Consider the following 27,839-nt stretch of genomic DNA (forward strand, 5'->3'; position numbering starts at 1 on the left):
ATCGAAATGCATTAGTTTGATTTATTAAAAAAAAATTTCATAATTGATTTTCAATGAAATAAATAAATTTTAAATTTAGTTTATATATATCTTTGAGGCAAATTTAAAAAAAATTATAGGTTATTTTTTAACGGATACATATATATACAATCGAAGAAGAGGAAAAGCTACAGCATTGAATCCATTTGCCATAAGTATCTCTCATCAAATTATCCACAAAATCTTCCTTATTTATCTTTTACCCTACTTAATATTGCATTTTAAAAAAATATATAATAAATCAATGAAATAAGAAAAACACCCAAAACTCCAAAAAATGGAAATGAATATATTTGCATCAGTCTTCCGATTTTGCCCTCGTTTAGACTCCCTCAAATTCCAACTTCACCCTTTCCACTCGCCGCACTGTTCTGTTGGTCTAGTCTTCTGCTTCCCGGCCTTCAATGGGCACGGCGTCTGTACGGGCGGGACCATACAATTATACTGCAAGCACAACGAGCTGCTCAATGGAATCTCAGCCGATGGATTAATCTCAATCCCGGTAAGATAATTGTGCTGCAAGTACAGTATCTGTATACTCGCGGCTAGTAAACGGTCTACGAAACTTCCAGGTACTTGACCCGTAAACCGGTTATTGTTCAGGTACAGATTTTGGACGCTAGAGAACATGGGCGATATTTGACCCGACAATCTGTTGTAGCTCAGATCAACGGTCCCTATTGTTACCTCATTGGGCGGTTCGATTGGACCGGTGAATAGATTTCTCTGTAATTGAAGGTTGGTTATTGGGAATGTGAAGACCCGGCTCGGAATGCAACCACTAAACAGGTTCATGCTTAGGTCCAGATAGTTTAGCTGGTCCAGCCGGTTCAGTAACCGGTCCACAGGCCCGCTGAGCCGATTCCATGAAAGAGATAGGTACTGTAGCGATGGAGGCAGAGAGGATGGTGCAAGCGAACCGGATAGAGCGTTGTGTTTCAAATCGAGCCGAGTCAATGACTGCGAGAGAAATGGTGGGACCGATCCGGAGAGGCGGTTGTGGCAGAGAATGACGTTAGACAGTCCCGGTATGGTACCAATAGAGCGAGGAATCTCTCCGGTGAGCTGATTGTAGCTGAGATCAAGGGTTCTGAGATTGCGCAGCTGGCCTAGAGTGGCTGGAATCCCACCTGAGAGGAAGTTCCGGCTAATGGCGAGAAAGCGCATGTCTTTCAACTGGGAGAGAGATTCTGGCAGTGAACCAATTATCCGGCCGGGTACAATAGAGAACTCAGCCAAAGCAGAGAGCTTACCAATAGCAGGGTCCAGGCGACCGGTGAGACCAGGAGAACCAGCTCTTGGATCACCAAGATTAAGAGAGATCACTTTGTCATCCTCACAGTAAACACCAGCAAAGTTACAAGGATCAGAAGTGAAGTCCCAGGAAGCGAAGAAGTTGGAGCCCGGCAAGTCATCTAATGCCTTTCTAATGGATTGCAGAGCCAGGAAATCAACAGGGTCCAAAATTGCATGCACAAAGAACTTGCATTGGAGAAAAAAGAAAGCCAAGAAAATGTAAGAAACTACAACTCTAAGATTGTGCTCTGCCATTTGCATGTAGTGAGAAGCTGAGTGAAGCAGAGGGTTATATAAAGGAGGAGAAAGTGAGGTTTTGAGAAGAGAAGAGTGCTTTTCCGTGAGAGAAGTCTACCGATTTCTCGTGGGAGATGGCGTGAAAGCTTTAATGGCGAAACTATCAGCATCAAAAGATTGCAGAAAGAGAGTGGCTTTGAAGAGAAGCTTTAGAATCTTGTTCTTGAATCTTCCCCTCTCAAGGAGTTCGCTTTTTCATTATTTTGGCTTCTGAGATAAGAGAAGACGAACCCACACTCTGCTGCAACTACGATGAGTGTAGTTTATTAATTGTTTTTTTATTTCTATTAATGTTGTTTTTTTGTTTGTTTATTGGACTTTGGTTCGGAGGCAAACGGTTGTCCGAGCCTACGTGGAGGGGCTTGTCAACTAGGTTTGGAAACGGTGGTTCGGGCGGGTGTCACGTGACAGCATGGTTAAAAAGGAAGCAAAGCGACCACCAGCAGTGCAGCACACAGGCGAAAGCGCTTTTAGGATAGAGTGAACGAAGGTAGCATGCCATAAATATCACGGGCAGCGAGGTGTTGACACGTACTTAATAAACTATGCACAACATAGCAGCATCCACCGCCAGCAAGGCTGTCGTGAGGGTGAGGGCTGCCAGCTGGCGGTTGTGCATCAAAATACTTTTTGTCTTATGTGGTGGCATGGAATCCATCCCACCTTCCCTATTTATTTATCTATTTATTTTCTCTTCTGGTGAAATTATTAATTGATTAATAAAATCATAACTGCACAGCTACAATGTTTTTTTTTTCTCCAATTTTTATCATTGAAAATAAATTTAAGAGTTTTCAACTATTATTATTAAATTATTTAATAATAGTTAGAACAAAATATTTTGAGTAAACATATTATTTAGCAAAAGAAATATATATTCTGAGGGCGTCTTTAACATTTTAAAATAAGAAAGCCTTAATTTGTATTATTTTGGGTTCAGTCACAGTTGAGTTACGTGTTAGAAATTGAAGAATGCAAAGGAATATATGATTGGAAAACAGCACATTTTCCAGAAAAAGAAGGAAGCAAGCAGGACACAGTATTACAGATAGCTTGGAAATCAAATGGGTCCACAATGATAAATTTGCATGGAAATGCCCAACAACCCACTCATCATATACATGTGTGGGCAGACCATTTCCTCCCCTTTTCAACTGCACGCTGCGATCGCTAAAATTAGGCCAACTTTGCTCATTGCTTTGTATATATATATATGAAAGAAGACAACAAATTGAATATAATTAATGGATTATACAATCTCCTTAACTAGGGAGCTTATTTCATTAAATATATAATTTTTAATAAATTACATATAAATTTTAAATAAAATATTTAATATATTTATTATTAAACTCGTTTTTATAATGAGATGAAGTTTATATTAAACTCACCCTTTGCATGCCCTGTTTGGCTTTATATCCAGGACCAGCAAGCGCTTTTGGTGTCCCATCTTTGTCATCCAGTTCAGCTTGGGTAAATTCGAAAAATTCCATTTGCAAATGAGACCTTTTTTTTCAGCTCATTCTACTGCATGTATTGCATGGTATAAGCATCTAAATTGGAAAATTAATAATAAGATTTTATTTTATTTTATTTAAAGCATATTGATATGGAGGTGGCAAGAGGATACATGTAATAAATTCATGTTAACCACAAGCCTAAAGAGGAGTTATTGTGGTATCCAATTGTCACATGCTACTGCCAACTTTATGCAACCATGAATTGTTTACCCCATTCAATGATACTCTGTACTGCAAGAAATAATTGTATATCATTTTGTGATTGTAATATGAGATAGTTAAATGAGTTGGTATGTAGATGCAAATGGGTTGTATGATTTTGCCTCTTTAGTTAAAAGACTGTTTTAGAAATTAGCACAAGGCTTCCTAGTTTATTTCATCATCAATAAAAATTAAGTTTTTTTTTTTTATTTCTATGCTTAGGGTTGTCTTATGGGAACAATTACAGGTCTTGTCATCTGCTAATTTAGAAAATATTATTAAGTATTTTTTTATTTATTTAGAGAATCTCATAATAGACTTTCCTGTTTTCTTCATTTTAAAGGTTAATACCAATCAGAATCGCTCTGATTCATTTTTTTTCCCCCGAGAAAAATAATAATTAGGAGATAGCATCAGTGCCAGATGAATCTCAAGAAGAGTAAGGTAGCAAGACTCGTGGGAATCTCCTGTAAGCACAAATCATCAGTAGGTCCTTGAACTGCCTTATTGGCAAGCGACTCTGCAACGCGATTTCCCTCGCAACAACTGCACCTCAATCGGGCACCATTTTTTAACTATTTCATCGGAGAGGATCTTCAAAACACTCCCACGAGCGACAATGAGCAACATTCGATTTAAATAAAAAAATGAAACGAATTCAATTAATTTAAAAATATAATTTAATTTTTTATTTATTTCACAATTTTTTTAATTATTTTAATTTAATTTAATTTTAATAAAAAAAATTAAAAAAACTAAATCAATAATTAATAATAATAATATATTATTTTTAATAATATAAAAATTAGATCATGTTAAAATTAAAATATTTCAATTAAATTTTAAAATATTAAAAATAAATTATGAAAAATAAATAAATTTATTAAAAATTAAAACCGATCAAATCAAATTGAATCGAACAGAATCAGACCGATTCAATTCGATTTAATTTCTAATCAAAATCGATTCGATTTGATTTTTAAAAATACTCAAATTTTAATTTTCAATTTATTCGATTCGGTTCGATTTTGAACCGAACCGCCTACCAATGAGCCACTCAATCCGCACAAACATTACCTGGCCTGGCAAGTCCTTTAAAACTATGAACTGAATCAGAGGCTGAATTAACTGTGAGATCATCTTTAGAAACCAGCTCCACCACATGCCTATTATCAACAATTGTACCCCCAAGGATAACTCGGCACAGCTCTGCTATCACAGTAGAGTTGTCGAGTATTTACTTTACTAGTGAGCTTTTAATTCAACTAGATTCTAAAGTCTCAAATTCAAACAACATTCAATTTTAGACGGGATAAAAAAAAATTACTTCACAGTGCAAAACAATCTAAAGGAAAATAGCTGCACGCCACCTGCAAGAATGTACCATTGCACAAGCAGCATCAGCTATAAATGGAACTTGGGACCATCCTTCTTCAATGGCAAAGCTTCTAAATGCCAAGCAGCATGAAATTGGTAAGATCATGACTTCACCACCATACAAAATGGGCAACACAATATCAACCTTTCAGAATTCAAATCCATTTGAGTTGCTCAAATTGAAAGCATCTGCTCCATACAACAATGAATATACAAACAAAAATTGGCAATTCCTCTGCATTTATAGGTGCAGGTATGTGTACATATATATCATTCATTTAGATGAGAACAAAGATGTTCCATTTTTTCCAAATGATCTATTGGTTTGCACTGAGCACTTGATGCAAGAATTACAGGGAATATGCAGGTGATTGGCAATATTATGAGATAAATGGATCAACTGTGAATGGAAAATAACATCTCTATACCAAATCTGTCATGCACATCCACTGGGTTCCACATTATAGATTGTATAAATGGTGATGTCCCTAGCAATAATACCAGGACAGAAAAAAAAGATCAGATATATGCAATTCTTACTACCAAGAGGCAAACCAAAGTTCTCGTTTAAGAAGCAGTTTATAGAAACGTTTATTCACATTGTCCCTCCCCGATACACAAGGTTTCAGGTCGTCAAAGTAGCTCAACCTCTAACCTTAAACAGCTCCTACAAAAAGAGTATCTCTAACATCAATCCTTCAACCTTTCTGTGTAAATAATGGATAAAATCAATATTACTCATTGAATCACAGGAATTGATCCACCAGCTGCGACAATCTGTTGCTCCAGCTGCAATTGTCAAACAGAGAGAATGGGAGGAATAAAAACTGAGAAACAAATTTTAGGTGGGAAAATGGCAAACCACTATTAGAAGTGCTCAACAATGCACAAATAGGTACAAGCACACGCCTGACAAATGTCAGGCATGAACAATTAAAATTTCATAAAAATTAACATGTAATGTTCACAACATTAACAAATTTAAATTAATAAATTTAATGACATTAAAAAAAATTAACAATCTTCGAAACATCAACCAATAGTTAGCAATCTAAATACCAAGAACAAAACAACAAAGAGAAACATATAATTGCTATTAAAAAGAGTATAATGAGAATTGAATGTCTTTCAGTATTATTCTTCAAGGAAAAGAGAGAGAGGGACAGAACCTCAAAAAAAGGGAGAGAAAGACAGCACGAAAAGACAGTACGAAAAGACCAGCCAAGGGAAGGGGAGAGAGGAATGCAGAAGACCAGAGGGAAGAGATTTGAGGCACATAGAAGAACTGGAATATGGAAACTCTGGAACTAGAGTCCAACGAGATTCCATAAAGTTTCAAAGTGTTCAATGCTGGATTTTGATAGATTCGGATATGCCAAGTCTAGACTTGTTTTTGTTTTTAATTTAATCACACAAAGGACTCGAGAACTGTAAGTAGAATTCTCCAAAATTCTTTTTCATGGAAATGAATCAGCCATTAGGTTTAAAATTGATGCGGTAAGCAGGCAGGCAGGCAAAGTTTCAAACTTCTATGTATTTAACAGTAGGAGATATTTTTCCATGTCATAAATAAACCAGGGTAAAATATATGGGGATTCTTTCCCGGTGATCATATCCTAAGTTAACACTGCCAGCCACATTTGACATAGTTTTTTCAACTTACCCTGAATAAAGTTTGAAGCTTGATCTTCAGTTGAGCATACTCATGATTCACTTGTTGAAGACATCTCATACACCTGCATCGACATTCACAGGCAAGTCATCATTCATTCCCCCTAAAAGCAAAATGCTAGTATGATCACATACAACAATATCCACATGACTGTTTGTATCCTTATATATAATGGAATATTGACAGAAGTTTATTGCGACTTCTTTCTACTTTTATGGCAACTTACACGATCAAACAGTTCAATACCACAAAGACAAGACTTGCACATAAAATCCTTCAACTAGTTCTTCCAAATGTTGTTTGGCCAAATATATACTTATAGCCTAAACTATTTCATATTAGTCCATTAAATAGTTGAACTAAAATCGCAACCAATTGAACACCTAAACTTACAAAAATTATAACAATTAAATATAAATTGACCATATTATTAATGATTTATAAAAGAAGTCAAAAATAGTTCAACTTATTACTAGGTGTACTCAAAATTTTGATGATTGGACTTTAAATTTTTATAAATTGATAAAATTATATTCGCCTAACTTTGTCAATTTATAAAAGTTGATAACACAACAAAATTTAGAATACAATCAATAATATCTGTTATCAACTTTTATTTTTCTCAATAAATTATCTATAATATGACTAATTTACGTTTAATTGTTATGATTTTTATAAGTTAAGACGTTCAATAGGTTATTAGTATAGAAGTGTGAGTATATATTCAAGCAATGTTTTTTCCATAAATGAAAACATAAGAAGGTTTTGTGATGGCAACAGAATTTTCAATTACAAATTGTATAAAATTATATTAATATTACATTGCATTGAGGGGGTAAAATATATGAAACATGAATACTAAATCAAGCTCACCCTTCACGGTCTTGGGACTCGCAATAAGTTCTGAAGGCAATGCATGCATTTTTAATTCTCGCTGCACCCATGCTGTTAACCACAAAATAATTTTTTTTGAATCAAACACTATAGAAAACTATCATCCAAAGAAAAATAAATGAAATGAAATGGTTCCTCTCATATGAGATTATTTGTCACAAACAGCAATAAAATAACGTTTACAATTGGACCAGGCATCATCAAAGTTTTGCACAGTGTTCACTATATTTTCCGCAATGGATTTACAACCCCTCACCCAATACCATCATGCAGCAAATATTCATCCCCTCAACATTTGGAAGTGATTGGAGTATGATTGACTAAAGCACAAATGAAAGAAGCAAACTGCACCATTGAATCAACAAATGATGATATACACAAATACCTGGAACTACTACCCTTCAATTGGTGAACATCATTATCCACCTGTTTAAAATCCACAGCCTGTGGTTCCCTGAACATTAAAAAAAACACACACGCACACACAACACATACCCCTCTGTTAAGCAATAACGTTCGAGCAGAGACTAAAAACTAGAACCAAAATCAACTAGACGAAATAAAATAAGAAATCCAAAAAGGTAAAGGCAAGAACCCGAGGTAAGATAAGAAACACTCACAGAGCTCTGGCCATATTGTTAACAAGCTTCTCACAATCTACAAAGAAGAGAGACACGACCTCCATCACAAAATCAGGACTACTCTCGTCTTGCAGCTTCTGCAGCTGAGTAAATTGATCGTCCACATATCCCTTCTCAAATCCAACAGAAATCCATCAGCAGAAACTCAAAAAAATTTTATGTAAGAAATTATTCCCTAGGAAATTCATTCAGTTTTAGGAATATCCAAATAAATCACAAACCCAAAAGACCTAAGATGAAATTTTTATTCCATACCAACAAAGAAAAGATTTTTACCTTTCTTTAGAATAAAAAATTTGATAAGAATTCAATTCAAATAATTTCTTTCCTTGATAATTTAAAAATAATCTTAAGATTTTATTTGAAATTTTTTCTTGCAAAAAAGAATCATGATAAACAAGGATTACGAACAGACTTCCCATTGGAACAAGGAGAAAATTCGATCATATATAGAAATCTCCATACGTGAACACAAACTGACCTCTCGGTATAGAGAAGCTGTGAAGTCAACAATCTGTCTCTGCAACTGAACGATAACGTCCATGGTTGTGCGAAATCAAGAGGAAGATAAGATGGAAGATCTTATTGATTCTCTGTAACAGATTAATTGAAAAAGTTATGGCGAGGAATAAAGCGATTTGATTTTGGAAAGATTGATGATGTCGAGGAAACCCACTAATGACTTCCCTAAAGTGGACTTTCCACTTCATACGTTCACTGATTCTGAATAAGAGGAAATCTCATTTTCACCCTTTAACTCAGTGTGTAATTTAATTTTATAAACTAGTTTTATATTAAAAAATAATTATTTTACTTGATTAGTTTCTAATTTATTTATATAATTGAAATTATTTGATAAACTATCTAAATTTAGAAAAATAAATTTTAAATTTTTATTTATAAATAAAAGTGTTTTATGAATAATATTTTATTAATCGATGATTTTTATGGAGTATCTAAATTTAATGGATAATAAATTAAATAATTTAAATTTAAAAATATTTAAAAATAAATAAAGTATTATTTATATAAATAATAGATTATATTATTTAAATTTAGAAAAATGAAATGAAAATATTATTTTTATAACTAATGGATTAGATAATTTAATTTAAAAAAATAAATTTTATAGTAAATATTATATTAAATAGTTATATTATTTTAATAGTATTATTTTTTTATAAATTTATATGTTATAATAAAAAGACTTTTTTATGATAAATATTATTAAAAGTTAATTTTATAATAAAATAAAAAAATATTGATCGATTTATTATTAATTTATATTAAAAAATATATTTATAAATATAAAAAATAAGATGTTATTAATATATTTTAATTAATAAAAAATAAATAAATTATAATATTCTATTAACTTTTTATAAAATTTTAAAAAATAGAAGAAAGGCATTGACTTTCTAAAAAATTAAGAAAATGTTAACAATCAAATAAATAAAATTTTAATATTTTTTCAAAATTTAAAATTTTTTAATTAAATTATTCCAATCAAAGAAGGCTTCAATCTTAAATTTGAGCCGCTAGATGCATGTAGATATAATAAAGGAGGGTTCGACAAACTTGATATGGTGGTTGCATGATAGTTAATTGATGATGGGAAGTGAGTTGAGAAGATAGAATAACATGAAACCACTCACATGGTAAGGTGGGCAATTGCACACTTAGTTTTTTTTTTTTTTTTTTTTTTTTTTATAATTCAAAATTAATATTTACCCACTTTTTTTAAAAAATTAAAAAAATTTTAATTTTTACTTAAAAAATAAGACTTATATTAATATGAATTGAATTAAAGTTTTTAAATATAATCAGAATCAATGATATTATCAAAAGTTGATAAACAATAAATAAGTATGATTTATAATTTTAATTTATAAATTTATAATTTTAATTTATAAATTTATAATTTTAATATTTGATATTATTTATTACAACCATATCTATTAAAAAATATTTTCTAGTATAAAAATAATGAAATAATTGATTATATAATAAAATTAAATATTTAATAGTTGATTAAATATTATTTAGTTACATATATTAAATAATATATTTTTTATAAGATTAACCGTTAAAATATTATGTTAAGTTCTCTCTAGAAATTCATAGGGATATATTTTTTTTAATTTCATTAATTTTTATACTATAAATTTTTTATTCTTATAAGAAGTACTTTTTTTCAAAAAATAAATTAATTCTACTTTGCATTTAATAAAAAATGTGATTAATATACTTAAAAAATAAATATTGTTTGATACTTTTCACAAATATTTTAAGCTTATATCAATTTACTAGAATTAAACAATTTTACATATGAAATTAGTTTAAAATTAATTAATTTTATTTTTTAATACATTTTAAATATGAGTATATTAATAAATTAATAAATAAACTATATTCTTAAAAAATACTTATAATAAATTAAAAAAATTAAATTAATTTTATAATTATAAAATAGAGAAGAAATATCACTCTTTAAATTGAAATTTTACCTTTGCCACTGAATAACATAGGTATTTTAGATGCATTGTGTATCTAAATGGGTATATGATAATGTAAAAGATGAATGGAAGTAAGAAGATGCGAGTCTTGTTGCTAATAAAATAAATGTGTTTTTAGTTTTAGAATTGAATTAAATTCATTTTTTAAACTCTTTGTATAAAAAAGTAATTAAATTAAATTAAATAAATATATTTTTAAAAAAATTAAATTAGTATCTATAAAATATAAAAAGTAAAAAAAAACAAAAAAACTTTGAAACAGTTTTTTTTTAGACAATCATATTTATGCATGTGATAAATTGTTAATGGATCATTTAATATGGGGGAGGTTGCTGGTGGTTCCCACTTTCGGCTATAAGATGAAAAGCGGCAAGTCCACATTTATTCTTTAGGTCATTACCTTTTTATTAATGATTAAAATTTATTATTTAAAAATTCAATAAATTAAAAAAATTACTTAAAAATAAATATCTTTTTTTATGTTTCCTTATATCAAAGTTTAACCCAAAAAAGCATACAATTAATTAATACAAAATAATTAACAGTATCTCCTATCGTCAAAACTGGAGTTTTAGGCCTTTTTTTTTGTCAGATTCTAAGAGAGTACTTCCGCAAGCTCGCTGAAATCTACAATTTAAAATGCAGTTTCAAGCTTTCGCTGTTGCCTCTTGACGAGGAACATAAGCATTCTGCAAATTTTAAAGCAAAACTACCTCTCTTTTTTGCTTCTGGAGTCTACACGATTCTTTGCATATTTTTTTTTTCCAAGTACAATCACAGTTATTATAATGTTCGCACTGTATTGCCCCATAGGATTTATTCCATACTCTACCTCATTAAAATATATACTTTGATTTTATAAAAATATCCAATATTCTCCAGCCTAGTTCAGTAGGATTTTACTGTACAATTTACATAAAGTGGGAATACTTGCATTTTTCTTCTCTTTTCTTTTTTAAGTTCCTTCTTAATTTTTATTTACACAAGTTGAAAATCATCGTCTTTCCTTACGGTCTTTCTTAATTAAAACCTGAAAATCGACCTGTCATCCCAGTTGAGAAGATATATTGTTGGGTGATTTATACTCCTCTGCTTTGAAGAGCTCCTCGGAGAAAGCTTTTCTGAAGAATGCCACTCGGGATTTTTTCATGCATTTCAAGCAGCTGAGATTACCTTTCAGAATCTGCACAACCTGCCATTCATTTCATCTCTCAGAAACATGAACTACGTAAGAAATTGTCAAACAGCTTTGCCTTAGCCTTGTCGGAAAGTTGCGTACCTGAGTCAGTTGAGGCCTCCGTAATGAAGAGTGTTGTATGCATAAAGAAGCAGCCAAGACCATGAGATTCATCTGTCGAGCATTATAATCATTGGCAAGTGCAGGATCAACTAGCTCCTTGATCTCACTCTTCTTCAGCAAAGGTTTTGCCTAAAATGTGCAAAGCTCAATTTCATAAAGATCGTCCAGTTGATTAATTACAGCCATTTTATTCAAGTGCTTGCTTGCTGGTTAGTGGTTGAAAGGTAAAGGAAATCGTACCCACAAGACAAGGCTTTGTTGCGAGTAATCCAGCGCTCGCCGGCCGGTGACTAGTTCCAGTAGCAGTACACCAAAGGCAAAAACATCAGTTTTTTCATCAACTATTCCATGCATTAAGTACTCGGGAGCAAGATAGCTGCGACAATGAGAAAATTAACTGAGAATTTGACTTGATTGAAATCTTTAACAGGCAAACAGAAGAGAACGTTGGGTATTTTTTAGCCTGACTGACCCAAATGTGCCTTCGAATTTGGATACAACGTGGTGAGTCCAATGCTCGGGTAGCCATTTTGCAAGCCCAAAATCACAAATCTGAAGTAAAATTTATCTCAGGTTCTTGACAATTGACATTCTTTAAGTAATGCTTGATAGGTTAGAAGGATACCTGAGGCTCAAAGTCCTCTGTGAGCAAAATATTAGCAGCCTTGATATCTCTATGTATTATTCTTCTCTGGCAACCTTCATGAAGATAGAGTAAACCCTCAGCTGTTCCCAGTGCAATCTTATACCTAATTTCCCATGTCAATTTATCTTTGGAGCCTATCAAAATGGACATTTATCAGAAAAATGGAAATGGTAAAGGATTCCATTTCAAACTTCAATATAGAGAGAAGTATGAACTCACCATAGAGCAGAGAAGCTAAGCTCCCATGGGGAGACAACTCAAGAACAAGATGCAATCCTCCTTCAACTCCATAGCCAATTAACTTAGCTGTATTAGGATGATTCACATGGGCCATAATCCCCATCTCCGATAGAAAGTCCCCTATCATCTCATCAAGTGTTCCTCTTGTCAGCCGCTTAATAGCCACCAGTTTCCCATTTTTCAAACACCCTTTATAAACTTCAGCATAACCACCCTTTCCAATCAGATTTTCTACACGAAAACAAACTCAAATTCTTTAAAGGGTCATTCCAATTTGGATAATTTTCACACCAACAGAGATTAGATTATAGAAAACCTTGGCTGAAATTGTTGGTTGCAGCTTGGAGCTCAGAGAGAGTGAAGCTTGTTGTAGGAGAGTTTAAATTGAATGAATCAGAGCTTGAAAAAAGATTCGGTACCATCTCTCTCATACTAGAGCTCCTCTTCAATGAGAGCTTTAGTACACTCAGGGGATGCAATGTAGCTAAATGTTTCTTTGATCTGCTTCTCAACAGTTGGAAAAATCCATGCCAAGGGGAATTAGCTTTTGAAGTTCTTTGAGCTTCCAAAACCGATGTGGGTTCTTTCGAAGAACAGCTTTCGGATTCTTCGCTTCTGAAGTAGTCTTCAAGAACCCCAACAGGGGAGCTTGTGTCCTCCTTTTTCTTCATGTCTATATGATCAGAGAGAGAACCTACTAGGTCAACAAGAATTTTATGTTGAAGACCTCAATATAGAATAGAGAACTAAGAAATGGACAGAAATTTCACCTGGAGAAGGAACAGAGGCACAGAACATAGTATTTATCGTGCTTTCTTATCCTCAAGTTGATCTTTACCCAGATTCCTCTGTTCTCTCTGCAACAAAAGAATAAGAAAAATTATTAGCAAACATTATAAGAAAATTGAGCTGGTGGCCCAAAAATAAAAAAGGAAAACAAAAGGGCATTGCTGAAGAAAATGGAGTATATTACACAACAAGAAATAAATGAATTACAAGAATTGAGCTGGAGGATTCGAAGAACCAAAATGTTTCAGAGGGAAATTACATTGAAAAAGCAGAGAGTGATACTCAAGAAACGCGCCTGCAAATAGAAGCCCAGAAGACAGAGAACTCGGAAAGAAACATTTCTTCTAAAATCTCATAAGAAACGCAAAGGAGAAGGGGAAAAACCAGAGAGGAGAAGCTGAATCTTCCTGAGAGAGTGGCAGAGAACGTAGCAGAGAAGCAGAGGAGACAGGAAACTCAGAGGTGGACGTAAATTCACAGTTACTCCAACAAGTCACTGCTTCTCTCATAAATGGTTAGAGATTCTTTTTTCCATTTTTATTAAATATATTTTGATTCTAAAATTTTAAATTCTTCATTTAAAAAAAAAATTGCAGAGGCTAAAAGATTCTGAAGTTCTTATCCACACCGTGCCTGACTGGCGTCTGAGGGCTTCACTGGCCGCCGGTCAGAGCCGGCTATATTTGGTCTCGACAAGACGTCGCACGTCCAATAAGCACGTGTCTTTTTAGATGTATTGCCTTTGGTCACGATTATGTTGTGGCTGCTGAGAAATTGTTCTCCTCTTGACTCTTAGCGTTGCCATATTGAAATGTCGAAAAAAAAAAAAAAAAAAAAAAAAAACATTGCTAAATTGATTTTTTTTTCTCCATTATACTCTAAATATAACGTCAACCATTGCATTAAATACAAAATTGTAAAATGTGAAAATTACTTGATTACAATTTAAAAAATTGTATTATTATTATTGTTAAAATAATCCAATTTTGGATCTCTATAATTTTCTAGATTCGTTTATTGAAGCTCATTCTTCAATTTTAATAATAATTATTATTTTAAAAGTATCTTGTTTAAAACGCAAACTAAAAGAGTTTTTAAAAAAAAAAAACTAAAAGAGTTTGAAAATAAATTTTCTTGTTATATATTTTAATAAGCTCCATGTTGTTGATCACAATTTAATTATTATAACTAATAGGAAAATTTACTTTTTAGTCCCTGAGGTTTAACGTAATTAACACTTCTGTCCCTCTATTTTGGCGACCCAACACTTAAGTCCCTCACTTTCTCTTCCGTCCAAATTCGTAGTCCTTCCGTCCATTTAAACCGTTTGGTCAAAGAGTCAAAAGTGAGAGGTGATAATTTTTTTCAGAAATACCCTTCTCTTAATGTGAAATTCCTTTTTTTTTTTTCTCTTTCATGCTTTCTCTCTCCAGTTGCAGAAGAAGAAGAAGAAGAAGAAGAAGAAGAAGAAGAAGAAGAAGAAGAAGAAGAAGAAGAAGAAGAAGAAAGAAGAAGAAGAAGCTGCTGCAGAAAGAGTAGGAAGAAGAAGAAGAAGAAGAAGAAGAAGAAGAAGAAGAAGAAGAAGTTGCTGTAGAAAGAGTAGGAAGAAGAAGAAGAAGAAGAAGAAGAAGAAGAAGAAAGAAGAAGAAGAAGAAGGAAGAAGAAAGAAGAAGAAGAAGAAGGAAGAAGAAAGAAGAAGAAAAAGAAGAAAGAAGAAGAAGAAGAAGAAGAAGTTGCAGAAAAAGGAGGAAGAAGAAGAAGAAGAAGGTTAATTTTGTCAATTCACGTGTCCCAAACGGCTATTTTGGACGGAAGGACTACGAAGTTGGACAGAAAAGAAAGTGAGGGACTTAAGTGTTGGGTCGCCAAAATAGAGGGACAGAAGTGTTAATTACGTTAAACCTCAGGGACTACAAAGTAATTTTCCCTAACTAATATTTAAAAATTAATTTTTTTATTATATGATGCAGATTAAAATGGAGTTATACGGTAATTCTTTAATCTACTAAAAAAATAAAGTAAGGTAATTAATGTGACGACCATTCTAATATTAAAATTAATAAATTAAAAAAAAAGTGAGTGTAATAAAATATTTTAAATTGAAAAATAATTATGTAAAAATTGTGAATATTAATATTTATAATTGATCACAATTTGATCAAATTATTGTAGATGGTAAATCTATCATTTCACAGAGTTTTAATTGATTCTTTATTGGAAGTAAACAAATTTCATAGCAAGGAGGCATACTGGCTGATAGGGATGGAACTACGTCGTAGTTGGGTGTGGCCATGCTTTGTAAAATTTTCATTTATATCCATATATTTTTTAAAAATTTTGTTAAAAATATAATTTTGATCTCTCCAATTTTATAAAAATTGTACATATATCCCTTATATTTTTCATTATTTTTGTTAAACATATATTTAACCCATTGTAAAATTTAAAAATGTTATTTAAGCATTAAAAGTTTTTAAATTTTGTATTTAATATTTACTCATAGTCTTTTTAAATTTAATTTTCAATTGACTCTTGAGTATTTTCTATTTTTAAAATTAAAAAAATTCTATAAACTTTTAAATATTTAAATTTTTTATTATCACTAATACTTTCAGCTTTCCAATTTAAATATTTTAGTTTTATCCTTTAAATATTTGCTCCTTTTCATTTTTTAATTTTGGGTCAATTTCTTTTAAATCTTGTTTGATTAGGATAATTTAACTAAAAAATCTTACGTTTTGAGGAAATCTTTTTTCTTAATTTTTTAAATTTAATATGATTTGGTTAAGATTTTTTTTCTTAATTTTTTAATAAAATTTATATTTGTTTAAAAATAAAAAAGGAAACTAGTGGGCATAAATTGGGAAGGCAGAAAATTAAGGCGCAGCCATGTTGAGCAGAAAAAGAAGAAGCGAAAAGATGACACGCAAACATCAATAGCTATCATTAAAAGAAACCTTATGTTGTAATTGCCGACACCTTAAGTATCTATCAACACTCTTACAATGTCTTGTGGCTGTGCTTTGCTTTGCTTCTCTCTCATTACCATTCACTCTTTTTAAGTACCCTCTTAATTATTTAAAAAAAAAAAAAAAAAAAAAAACCATCTTAATTAATGATGGAGACACGAAAAGGGCCCTGGCCCTTTTTGTTTTTTCTAGAAAAAAAACTATGTCAACAACTTTAAAATAACAATAAGGCTAAACCAATCTAATAACAATGATACATACTTGCTTGACAATCATGTCAAGGTAATTAGTTCAGTCACTATGCCCTAATAATCATACACCAAATAAAATATTTAAATATATTTATTATATATAGATATATTTTTATATGATAATATTCAAAAAATAGGGTTTTATAAGGGTTACGTAAAACTTAATCTTAGAGAAAAATGTTTTTTTTCTTTTTATTCTTTTTATTTTTCTGTCAGTGACGTGTAACGACCTTACCGTCATTGGGCCACCTGTCTCTGCCATACGGATACGGACGTACGCTAATATCAGATCTCTGCTCCATGCGTAACAGCCATTTAATTTCCCCTGACACTCATACGGATGGACCGATTAGGCGAATGGGTTGGCCATCTTCTCTCCTCCGGACCGGACTGGAAGGTGGGATTAAGACTGAAGTCTAGGAGAGGTCTGATCTTTGGGCCGAAAGAACTGAGTCGGTCCGATTGAGAGGTCTTAGAGAGAGTCCGGTTTTAAGGCCGAGTGGGCTGGGTCTGGTTCATGTGGGAGGCTTAAGGGCCTTCAGGTAAAGGGTTTTGATCGTGTGTCAGACCTCAAACCGAATTGTAAAATTCAGCGGTCATCATTATATATATTATCTTATTAATTTAAATTTATATCAGACAATATTCTTGTTTAAAAATAAATGGATAATTTTTAAATTTTAAATATATTAAATATGTAAAATTTAAATTTGAAAAAAAAAATAATTTATCACGCAGTTAGATCTCGAGTATCAATTATTTATTATTAATGCAATTGCTTTGTTGATTTAACATCCGACCATACTTGTCTTTTAAGCTTAATAATGAATAGAGAGGAGCTGTAAACTACAATTTTGAATTAGTCACTTTTACTTAGATTGATTTTTGTATTTGATTTGTTTTTCTGAGTTGGTGGGTTGATTCTGTCTTACGTTAACCCTGATTTTGCTATAATATTATTTATGTACAGATATTTTTGGTAATGAGGAACATCCATGTGTATTAATTCACTAATGAACAATTAATTTTAAGAGAAATTTATCATATATTATCTGTAAGAAAGAAATATTCCTCAGGCACATGTGCCAACTCACTTGTGTTTCGTTAGACGCTAAGCCTAACAATACAACCACTTATAAATAATTATTACAATAATCTTAAGACACCCAATAAATATGGAAAAAAAATATTATTTAACCTCCCTGGATTTTACAATATTAACCCTTTGATCGTTGTATTTTAAAATTAAATGATGAACCCATTGATTTTATTTTCATAAAAATTTTACTCTTATATATTGATGATGTAGCTATTTACTATTTTATTTTATTTATAATTGATGTTGTATAATAATTCCTTAAAATAAATGATATATTATAAACTATTATTATAAAATAAAATTAAATAATAATTATTTAGCAAAATGAAAAATGCAGTTCAAAAAAGAAAAGACTTAAACGTTTTAACATCCTATCAATAAGATACACATTCTATTTTTATATATTAATGAGGTAATTATTTACTATTTTATTTTTTTTATAATTAATACTATATAACACTCCTTTAAAATAAATTGCAAATTTTGAACTAACATCACAAAAGAGAACAACATGATAAGTATTTGGTGAGATGAGAGATGCGATTCAGTCCAGAAAAAAATGACCTGAATGTAAGATTCGCCCTTCCCTCAATAGGTTGAGTCTCGATATAAAATAATAGTTATCAAATACAGTATAATATATCTTTATTATGTTTATAATCGCGGAATTATCGATATAGTAACTGGCAATATTTTTTATTAAGCAGCCGCCGGTCGTATTATCACTGAATTATCAGAAAATGCTATATTTATCTATATCATTTTATAATAAAAAAAAGATCATACAGGCAAAACTAAATGTATGTGATTCTCTGATACTACTCAAATGATAAATAATTCAGTACGTTTTTTTTATTTTTCAGTATACTAACTTAAATATCGAAGTGGTTGCCGCGAACACCCACCACTGCCTCACATTCTCTTTCTTAGATTTAACCAATTATAACATAGTTTTATTCGAGTCACGTCATCAATTTAATCTCTAAAACATCAATAATTATTTATTATTTTATTTTTATAATTATTTACTATTTTATTTTTTAATTTTATATTTAGCTGCAGTTTTATTATTATAACTAATTGCAAAATTATGAGATGAAATTATAAATAATTATAATATTAAATGATTAAATACTAATTTATCTTTAAATATTAATAATAAAATAAGCTGAAAGATTAAGCATGGCGATGAATGTAAAATTAATAGACTAAATAGTGTAATTTCTCAATATAATAATCTAAGTGTTAATGATAATAATAATGAAATTTAAAGATTGAAAAATAATTAGTCATAATTATGTGACAAGTCAGAATATAAGTTTTTTTTTTTCTCCATCTCTTCAAGGTAAAGAAAAATATTTAAAATATATAAATAATAGTGGTTGGACGTTTTATATTTGAAAGTCGTTGATTGCTGCTAATTTATTGAATTATTATTATATGGTCCTCGGCCCGACTTTGCTCCATACGAAAACCCGTCATTGGCCCATCGGCCCATCACCTTCTTGAAATCTAGAAAAGATGGCGAATTGGCAGTGGCTGCAGCCCACCGTCTCTCCCTGTGTATTTTCAAGAAGACCACTCCTTGAGCCACAGGTCTGCAGGGCCGTGTTGTGGAAAACCAAAATCCACGGTCAGGCAACATCGATCACTGCTTCTGCATCTGGCCGCCTCGTACGGTCGGGTCGGACCTACCCACTTCAAGTATTTGTCTTTTATGTTTTAGACGATTGTAATCCTCCACCTTCAATCATCCAATAAAATCAGTAATAAATTCCGAAATTTTATTTTGAAAGGTCCGATTTCAATAGACAGTCGATAAAAATAAAATATATAAAATAAATATATATTTAAAAAATTTATAAAAAATTAATAAAATATTATAATTAATTAAAATTCATCTATTTTTTATTAATTAAAATATATTAATAATAAATTTATTTTTTTATATTTATAATTATATAATAATCGGTTGATTATCCATTCATCTCTCATTTTATTATAAAATTAACATTTAATCATTTTTATTAAAAAAACTTTATCTACTATAATTATAACAAGCAAATTCATAAAAAAATATTATTTTTAAAATAATATAATAATTTAATATAATATTTATTATAAAATTTATTTTAAAAAATAAATTATTTAACCATTAACTATAAAAATAATATTTCTATTTTATTTTTTATCCATTTAAATAATTTAATAAATTATTTATTTTTTAATTAAAAATTAGAGATTAAAAAAGTAGAATTTGAGATCTATTAAATTTATTTAGGTGCACTTATTATCAAGTGAAGTATGTGAGTGTTTTAATATATTATCCATAAAAATAATACTTGATTTATATTTAAATATTTTTAAATTTAAATTATCTAATTTATTATTTATTAAATTTATATTTTTTAAAATTAAATTATTTTTTAAATTTAAATAGTCCACAAAACTCATTCATTAATAAAATATTAATCATAAACACTTTTATTTATAAAAATTTAAAATTTATTTCTTTATATTTAAATAATTTAACAAATAATTTTAATTATATAAATAAATTAAAAATTAATTAAATATGATCATTACTTTTTAATAATAAAAATAACGTATAAAATTAAATTATATAACGAGTAAATAATTTTTAAAAAAATTAAGTAATTGAAATTTTTAAAGATAAAAAATAAATTTTTTAAATTGAAAAAAATAAAAAATGAAAGGGATAAAATAAAATGAACAATTAAAATTAAATGAACGAGAATTTATGTAATAAAAAAATTAAAAAATTTAATTTTATGAATTATAAAATATTTTAATTGAATAATTTTAAAATAAAAACTAACTAATAAATTTTTTAAATATATAAAAATTTAATAATAATTTTTTATTACATATAAAATTACATAAATATCTCTATATAATTTAAAAAATTTTATGGAGGTCATGTCTTTTCTTTTTTAATAATTGAAAAATAATCAATCATCCCTTTCATTATTCTTTAACATCTCATGGACATATGATAAGATGTGTAATGGCTACTGACAGGTAATTTTTTTTTTTTTATTATTAATCTCATGATTTGGGGGTTAGATGTCTAATTCACTTGCATGTTTGAATAACAAAATTTTCACGTAAGCAAGTTGGCAAATGTTTTCAACTGAGAATTTTCTTATGTCACGTGGTAAATTCTCTGTGTTACTACAAAATTGAAAATGAATATACTTACTACTATTTTTCTTCTTTTCATTTCATCGGAAGATTCAATAGAGGTGCGTGCCATTGTGGGTTGCTGACTTTTTCATTCAAAGATTTAACCCCAAGGAGAATTTTTTTTTTTTTTTTTTTTTTTTGTTGGAAAGGCAATATAAATTTTATTAAAGTAACCGTTCAAGAATGAAATATAAATTAAGTAACAAGATAGTAGTGTGTCAACTTCAGATTCTCAATAAACCTTTTTGAAGTATTAGTTTGCAAAAGAAAAATCATTCATACTCTAGTTAAGGCTAAATTTGCAGTCTGTAAATGAAAGATCCTCTTTGCTTGGAAGGGCAAAAAAGACTTCATATTGTAGCTTCGAAAAATAAATAAAAAGAAAATCTCTTTCCAATAAAATTAGATTGAAAAGTCGTTTGATTAGACTTGAAAAGAAAAACAAAAAGGAACTTCAACATGGGTTGGTTGTTATGTCATATAATAATTCAACGTTTAATTATTAACTTTTCAATTCAAGTAAAAAAAATAAAGAAATAGTAAAGTTGGCGCAATGGATTTTTTTTCTTATATTTTAAATTAAAAAAAAATATAAAAATTACTTTTTAAGTGACGTGGTACACCAAAATTAACTAATTAATTTTTTATTTTTAAAAATACTTAAAATAATTTAAATTTTTGAAAATTAAACTGAAATATCATTCTCGTTAAATTTTAACAATAATATTATTTGAATAGGAGGAATATTTTAGTTAAATTTTAAAATTATTAAAACTATTTAATATATTTTAAAAAAATAAAATTAATTAATTTACAATACAATAAGAACAAAATAATAATTTTCTAAAAATTATATGTATTGTTAGGAACTCAAAAAGCAGAGGTTTTTTCCCCTTCGAAGGTAAGGATCAATTCATTAATATGAACCCAAGTACAAAAGCCTAAAAAGACAATATTATAAGTCCCAAGCCAGATTACATATCAATGAACTAAAGGGTCTCTAATGTCCAGTAAAAAAAAAAAGCCCTATTAACAATAGAAATCTACCCTTAAACCTAAGCTTGAGTAGTGTCATTTAGATTGCTCTTCTCCTTATCTTTGAATGCTCCAGCCATCACTGCCTATAGAAGTCTAATTGGAAGAAACTTTACTTTTTAAATGATAGCAAAAAATCCTATCAAAGATTGGAAGAGTAAAACATATGGGTCAATAAAGGCAAAACCTTTCATAGCCAATAGGGCTGTAAATGAGTCAAGCTATTCGTGAGCTACTCGAGACTCGACTCGATAAAAACTCGACCGAGTTCGGCTCGTTTTTTAAACGAGCCAAGCTCGAACTCAATTTTGAGGCTCGTCACTTAAACGAGCTGAGCTTGAGTTCCATAGTATTCGGCTCGTTAAGGCTCGCGAGCTGACTCGTTTTTAGGCTCACGAGCTGACTCGTTGAAAAAGCTCGCGAGCAGGCTCGTTAAATAGGCTCGTGAGTAATATTGTTTAAATAAATTGGTGAACCAATTCGTTAAATAAATTTATGAATAAATTCATATATTATTAAAAAAATAAAAATAACTATAAAGTTATAAAATTTAAACTATTATAAATACTTGAAAATTATAGTATTGAAAATTATAAATAATTAAGATTAATTATTATAATTAATATTCTTTAAAATTAAATTATAAAAATCTTTTGTATATAATTATTATAATAAGATTCCATAAAATTAATGTATAATCACAAATAATTAATATTAATTATTATAATAAGTATTCTTTAAAATTATAGTATTACATGATAAATTGAGTTGTAAAAATTATATACATTTTAAAATTAAAGTATAATTATAAAAAAAATTTTGTATATAATTAAGCATACAATATAAAAGATGATAATAATTATCAAAGTATATTAATAATAATTAATTAAGGTTATATGGATGTTAAAGTTGAAATTCAAGTTAACTAATTGAATAAGCATGAAGATGATTACGAAGATAATTAAATTATATTAGTTTGTTTCAACTGTTGGAAGTTGGAATAAACTTTATTCGTTTGATATTAAATTTTGTGTGTAATCTAATTTTATTATGTTGTTGAATTTATATTTATTTGTGTTATTTTAGTTATAAATTGTGTTACGTAATTTTTTTTATGTACACTCTCTTTTTTTATATTATTTAAATTAATGATGATTAAAAACTGATTAAAGTGTAATTATTAATTCGAGCTCGAGTTTGAACTCGGGCTCAAACCAAACTTTTTAATTTTGAGCTCGGTCTCGAGCTTTTTTAACGAGTTTCTTAATTGAGTTTTCCGAGTTCGAACTCGAATTTTATTAACGAGCTTCTTAATCGAGTTTTTCGAGTTCGAGCTCGAATTAGGCTCGTTATTAAATCGAACGAGCCTTTCACGAGTCGAGCTCGATTATAATATTTAATTTTCGAGCCGAGCTCGAATCAAATATTAGAGCTCGAACTCGAACTTCTAAACTTTTTTAATAAACGAGCTTGAGCTTTATAAAATTCGGCTCGGCTCGACTCGATTACACTCTAGTCAAGAATAAAAGAAGCTCGTGGAGCCGAATCAGGCTATCAATGGTGGAAAAGAATGCGCTAGCAAGAGGTATGCGCTCTTTAATGATCTCTTTACGCCTTTCGAGTCAGTATTCCGCAAGCCATTTTTTTAGTTCATTGGAAATAAATGTCAATTAAATCAATAATATGGAATATAATTCTCCATTGTAAATATACACCAATATTAACATAAATTATCTCCCCTTTAACTCAATTATCATGATATATGCATAGCAGAAACTACACATTCTCTCTACCAAATTGGGATTTCACTTTTAATTAATTAAAAAAAGGAAATCAATTAATAAAATTACCTAATTGGCAGAATTTTGACATTAATAGAAGTACAAAAGTGTTGAGGAAAGAATCTGGAAATTCAAGCTGCAAGACTTAAAATTTTATGTATGACTAAACATAACATATTTTTAAAATAATATTTTTTTTGAAATAATAAAATATTTATTTTATACAAATATATAAGTACAACTTGAACTTAATTAAGTAAGGGATTCACTGTTAAATTAAGAGAGAAGAAATAACCTAATTACAGATAACCTTCCTGGAACTCTGCTCTTTCAACTGTCAACTGGGCGCTGCCAGAAGTAGAACAAAAACACCAACTGCTTCATTTCTAGTCAAATTATGCCTATCGTCTCTCTTGTGAACCCACCATCCTGAGCTTCCCCATGTCCCTCTTCTGCAACTATTGTCTGCTTTTCTTCACATATCTAGCTCTCTCCGTGACACCCAGCTTCGCCCAAAACGGCACCGCTTCATGCCCGCTCGACTTCGGCGTCCTCCGCAAGCTCATCGCCGACTCCAAGTCCACCAGTATTTCGGGTTCCCAGGAATGCCAGTACGCCAGGCAAGGATTGCGACTCGTCCAATCCTACTACCTGCAGCGCAGTAATTCATTCTTGCCCCCGCTCGACTCGGCCGAGGCCTGCTGGCGAGCTTATCAGGATATTGTTAACGATTTACGACCCAACTTTGATATTCGATCATCTTGTGGATTCAACACCAGTTGGATCTCTCAAGGCTGTATGGATATCACTACTAGATCTCAATATGAGGCTCAGGTTCCCAACTCCTCGTTTCGTGACGTCGTTTCCAATTGTAACCAGTCGCTTGAAAATAATTCCCCCTGTGCAGCTTGCACTGCCAGCTTGTCGAGGCAGCAGGCCTTGTACTTGACTGGGAAGTCCGTCGGGAACCTGTCGGATTGTCAAGCGTATCCGTCGATTTATGCGGCGGCGTTCGCTAATAGGTATGGTCCCACCGATAGAGGTACAGCTAAGTGTTTGTTTTTGCTTGATTTCATTCCAAAGAAATCGGGAAGCAAAAAGAGGAAACTTTTGATTTTGCTAATTTCTATTTTGGGTGTGGGATTGCTGATAATAATTGGTGGGTGTTGGTTTTTGAGGCTAAGATACGAGGGTTTGAGGAGAAAAAAGAAAAGAGATAGAATTGGTAGGGGAGTTGAGATGAATTTGAGTGCTGGATTGGAGTCCATCAGTGGAAGTACTACTCTTGTTGAATACAAAATTGATGAGATAAAAAAGGCAACTAGGAATTTTTCGAGGGACAACATTATTGGAAGAGGAGGCTATGGAAATGTGTATAAAGGTGAATTGCCAGATGGGTCTCAAGTGGCTATGAAAAGGTTCAAGAATATGTCTGCCGCTGGCGATGCTAGTTTCATACATGAACTCGAGGTTATTGCTAGTGTGAGGCATGTGAATCTTGTTGCATTGAGAGGCTACTGTACAGCCACTACTCCATTTGAGGGTCACCAGAGGATAATCGTGTGTGATTTGATGAAGAACGGGAGTTTACATGACCATTTGTTTGGATCTCAGAAGGAAAAGCTTAGCTGGCCTGTTAGGCAAAAGATTGCACTGGGAACCGCCAGGGGATTGGCATACTTGCATTATGGCGCTCAACCAGGAATTATTCATAGGGATATTAAAGCCAGTAACATACTTTTGGATGAAAGATTCGAGGCCAAGGTGGCGGATTTCGGTCTGGCAAAGTTTACCCCAGAGGGTGCAACTCATTTAAGCACCAGAGTAGCTGGAACTATGGGATATGTTGCTCCTGAGTATGCTTTGTATGGGCAATTGACAGAAAGAAGTGATGTGTATAGCTTTGGTGTTGTGCTTCTTGAGCTTTTGAGTGGAAAGAAGGCACTCATTGTGAGTGAAGAGAGCCAGCCTGCTCTTGTGACTGATTGGGCATGGTCACTGGTGAGGAAAGGGAAAGCTTTAGAAGTTATTGAAGATGGTATCCCAGAGCTAGGCCCTCAAGATATTCTGGAGAAGTATGTGTTAATTGCAGTTCTTTGCTCTCATCCACAGTTATATGCCAGGCCAACTATGGATCAGGTTGTGAAAATGTTGGAAACAGAAGAATCAATTCCCACAATCCCAGAAAGGCCAATTCCACTTGTTGCTCAGCTGGATGATATCGAGAGATCAGCAAGCAGTAGCTGGTCAGGTCAGCTCTCTAGTCCGGCTGGCTACCGAACATATATGCTAGAGAATGATCACCCTTCTAGCCATCAGGCAAGGTCTAGTTCTGGCCACATGGAGGCAAGGTTTAGTTCGGACTCTAGACCAGTGGAGTTGTTGTAAATTTTGTAGAATGGCCAAAGAGGATCATGTAAGCTCTCTTGTGATGCTTCCGCTGATTGATATGCTCTATTTGATCCCAAGGTTTCAAAATTTGGAGCTACAACTCCACTGTAAAGATAAATGTAGAACGAAATTTGATTTTTTCAAGGGACATACATTTTTTCTTCTTGATTATGATGTTTTCCTTCACATGTCCTATAATCCTGTATCTGGATTTGAAGTGTGATGACTAACAAAATGTACAGAGCTACCAAAGCTCAAATTCCCATCAGGCTAAAATGTACCTTAAAATGCCTTTGAAATTATTGTCGCCGTCAAACAATGTTGAGGCATCTTCGAGATTCTTGACTCTCAACTGATTGAAATCCTCATCCAATTTCCCCTGAAGTCCGCCAAGCAATGGATGCTTGTTTCCAAGCGGTGGCATGCTCGTATCTCCGACTCTTCCTTTCCTATGAAAACAACCAAATCAACAAACTCCTTATGACCTCAAACGAATCCTTTTTCAAATTCACCGCTTCTCTCTTTCTCGCTTACCTTGATCCCTCCACGCCAAATGGTCTAGACCCAGACCAAGCCGCAGTATTGGCCTCCTGCCAAGATTTGCTATTATGTCGCCGCAAGCTTTCCTTTGAACATTTTTATTACATCTGCAATCCATTTGTTGGAAAATGGAACGAACTCTCTCCTCGTCCTTCTCATGATGAAAATACACGTTTGTGTTTTATATGCAAAGGCCGTGGCAGCAAGTTTACCTATACTGTGATTCGATTTTTATGCTCCGGCGACAGTGTTATCTCCGCTGAACTTGCAGTTGAGACTTACTCCTCTGGTATTGATACCTGGCGTAAGAAGATGGTGTCCCCTAGGCTTGGAAGATTTCGATGGCCTATACTTAATTGCAATGCGAAACTATGATGGCAGAAACTGTATCAATTCGCTGGGATCTGAAGAACTATGAGACGGGTGAGTGGTGCCTGCAACATCAATTCAATTTCTGAGGATTGATATGAGAGAGGCCTGCTTGGTTCAAAGACAAGGAAAACCCAAGAAAGTTGGTTGCGATCCTGAAAGCGGAGACATTGTGTATGATTGTAGGTGGAAACAAGGGTGTATCGTGCAACACGAGAATGCAAATTCTTGATGAGACGTAAGAGTTTCTTCAGTACTGGTGGTGATGCCTTTTCATATGGGCTCACCTGGCTGCCTAGTACCCTCCCTACTTTCAAGCTTTAGCATTGGGTGGGTCCTCAAGCCCAATTCAATGGTACCTCTAGCCCATTAGCCCTAGCCCCTGCTTACTTAGGTTTGGTTGGAGTTGCAGATAAGATAAGGCTTGTTTATTTATTATTTTTTTTTATTCTCATTTTTTTCAAAAGGCATATGGAAGCTTTTTTCCTTGATTCCAGTTTCCAGATTTTCTTTATCAATCTGTGATTGTATTTGCCGCCAGAGTGTGCGCAAGTTTCTAATTACTAAAATTCATACTATATCATTATTTTATTTTAATAACATAATATAATATGATGTATTATTTATTAATAAGACAAAATTTCCCATTTTCTCATTTTTATTTATTTTCATAATAAAGTAAATAAATTTTCTTGTAATATTAAATATAGTTATATTGTAAATAATAAAAAATAAAATAACATGGTTATATTCAATACAAGAGATATAG

At 31.4% G+C, this 27,839-nt stretch overlaps 5 protein-coding genes across 6 annotated transcripts; 2 read left to right on the top strand and 3 right to left on the bottom strand.

Annotated features, from left to right (window-relative positions):
- Positions 1 to 158: 158 nt before the first annotated feature.
- On the bottom strand, positions 159 to 1,910 carry LOC110614942 (LRR receptor-like serine/threonine-protein kinase ER1). Its single transcript, XM_021756636.2, has one exon. The coding sequence runs from the start codon at positions 1,594 to 1,596 to the stop codon at positions 385 to 387; it is 1,212 nt and encodes a 403-aa protein (XP_021612328.1). The 5' UTR covers positions 1,597 to 1,910; the 3' UTR covers positions 159 to 384.
- Positions 1,911 to 5,180: 3,270 nt separating this feature from the next.
- On the bottom strand, positions 5,181 to 8,637 carry LOC110614291 (histidine-containing phosphotransfer protein 5). Of its 2 annotated transcripts, XM_021755793.2 has the most exons (7): positions 8,419 to 8,637; positions 7,917 to 8,047; positions 7,682 to 7,750; positions 7,276 to 7,347; positions 6,394 to 6,466; positions 5,495 to 5,519; positions 5,181 to 5,433 (listed from the first exon to the last, which is right to left on the bottom strand). In XM_021755793.2, exons 1-7 carry the CDS (start codon positions 8,479 to 8,481, stop codon positions 5,429 to 5,431), a joined length of 438 nt encoding a protein of 145 aa, XP_021611485.1. In that variant the 5' UTR covers positions 8,482 to 8,637; the 3' UTR covers positions 5,181 to 5,428. The 2 variants fall into 2 exon arrangements, with proteins under 2 accessions (XP_021611485.1, XP_021611484.1); XM_021755792.2 differs by having other exon boundaries at positions 5,181 to 5,519.
- Positions 8,638 to 11,017: 2,380 nt separating this feature from the next.
- On the bottom strand, positions 11,018 to 14,162 carry LOC110614947 (receptor-like cytosolic serine/threonine-protein kinase RBK2). The gene is made up of 9 exons (XM_021756640.2): positions 13,688 to 14,162; positions 13,410 to 13,496; positions 12,956 to 13,333; positions 12,619 to 12,870; positions 12,379 to 12,533; positions 12,226 to 12,305; positions 11,994 to 12,129; positions 11,733 to 11,882; positions 11,018 to 11,645 (listed from the first exon to the last, which is right to left on the bottom strand). The coding sequence occupies exons 2-9, from the start codon at positions 13,435 to 13,437 to the stop codon at positions 11,499 to 11,501; spliced, it is 1,326 nt and encodes a 441-aa protein (XP_021612332.1). The 5' UTR covers positions 13,438 to 13,496; positions 13,688 to 14,162; the 3' UTR covers positions 11,018 to 11,498.
- Positions 14,163 to 24,034: 9,872 nt separating this feature from the next.
- LOC110616026 (probable LRR receptor-like serine/threonine-protein kinase RKF3) lies at positions 24,035 to 26,332 on the top strand. Its single transcript, XM_021758323.2, has one exon. The coding sequence runs from the start codon at positions 24,212 to 24,214 to the stop codon at positions 26,156 to 26,158; it is 1,947 nt and encodes a 648-aa protein (XP_021614015.1). The 5' UTR covers positions 24,035 to 24,211; the 3' UTR covers positions 26,159 to 26,332.
- A 149-nt stretch (positions 26,333 to 26,481) lies between these two features.
- On the top strand, positions 26,482 to 27,699 carry LOC110616027. Its single transcript, XM_021758324.2, has one exon. It carries the CDS (start codon positions 26,558 to 26,560, stop codon positions 27,074 to 27,076), a length of 519 nt encoding a protein of 172 aa, XP_021614016.1. The 5' UTR covers positions 26,482 to 26,557; the 3' UTR covers positions 27,077 to 27,699.
- The last annotated feature ends 140 nt before the right edge of the window (positions 27,700 to 27,839 follow it).

Source organism: Manihot esculenta, chromosome 5 (genome assembly GCF_001659605.2).
Source record: "Manihot esculenta cultivar AM560-2 chromosome 5, M.esculenta_v8, whole genome shotgun sequence".
Classification (NCBI taxonomy): domain Eukaryota; kingdom Viridiplantae; phylum Streptophyta; class Magnoliopsida; order Malpighiales; family Euphorbiaceae; genus Manihot; species Manihot esculenta.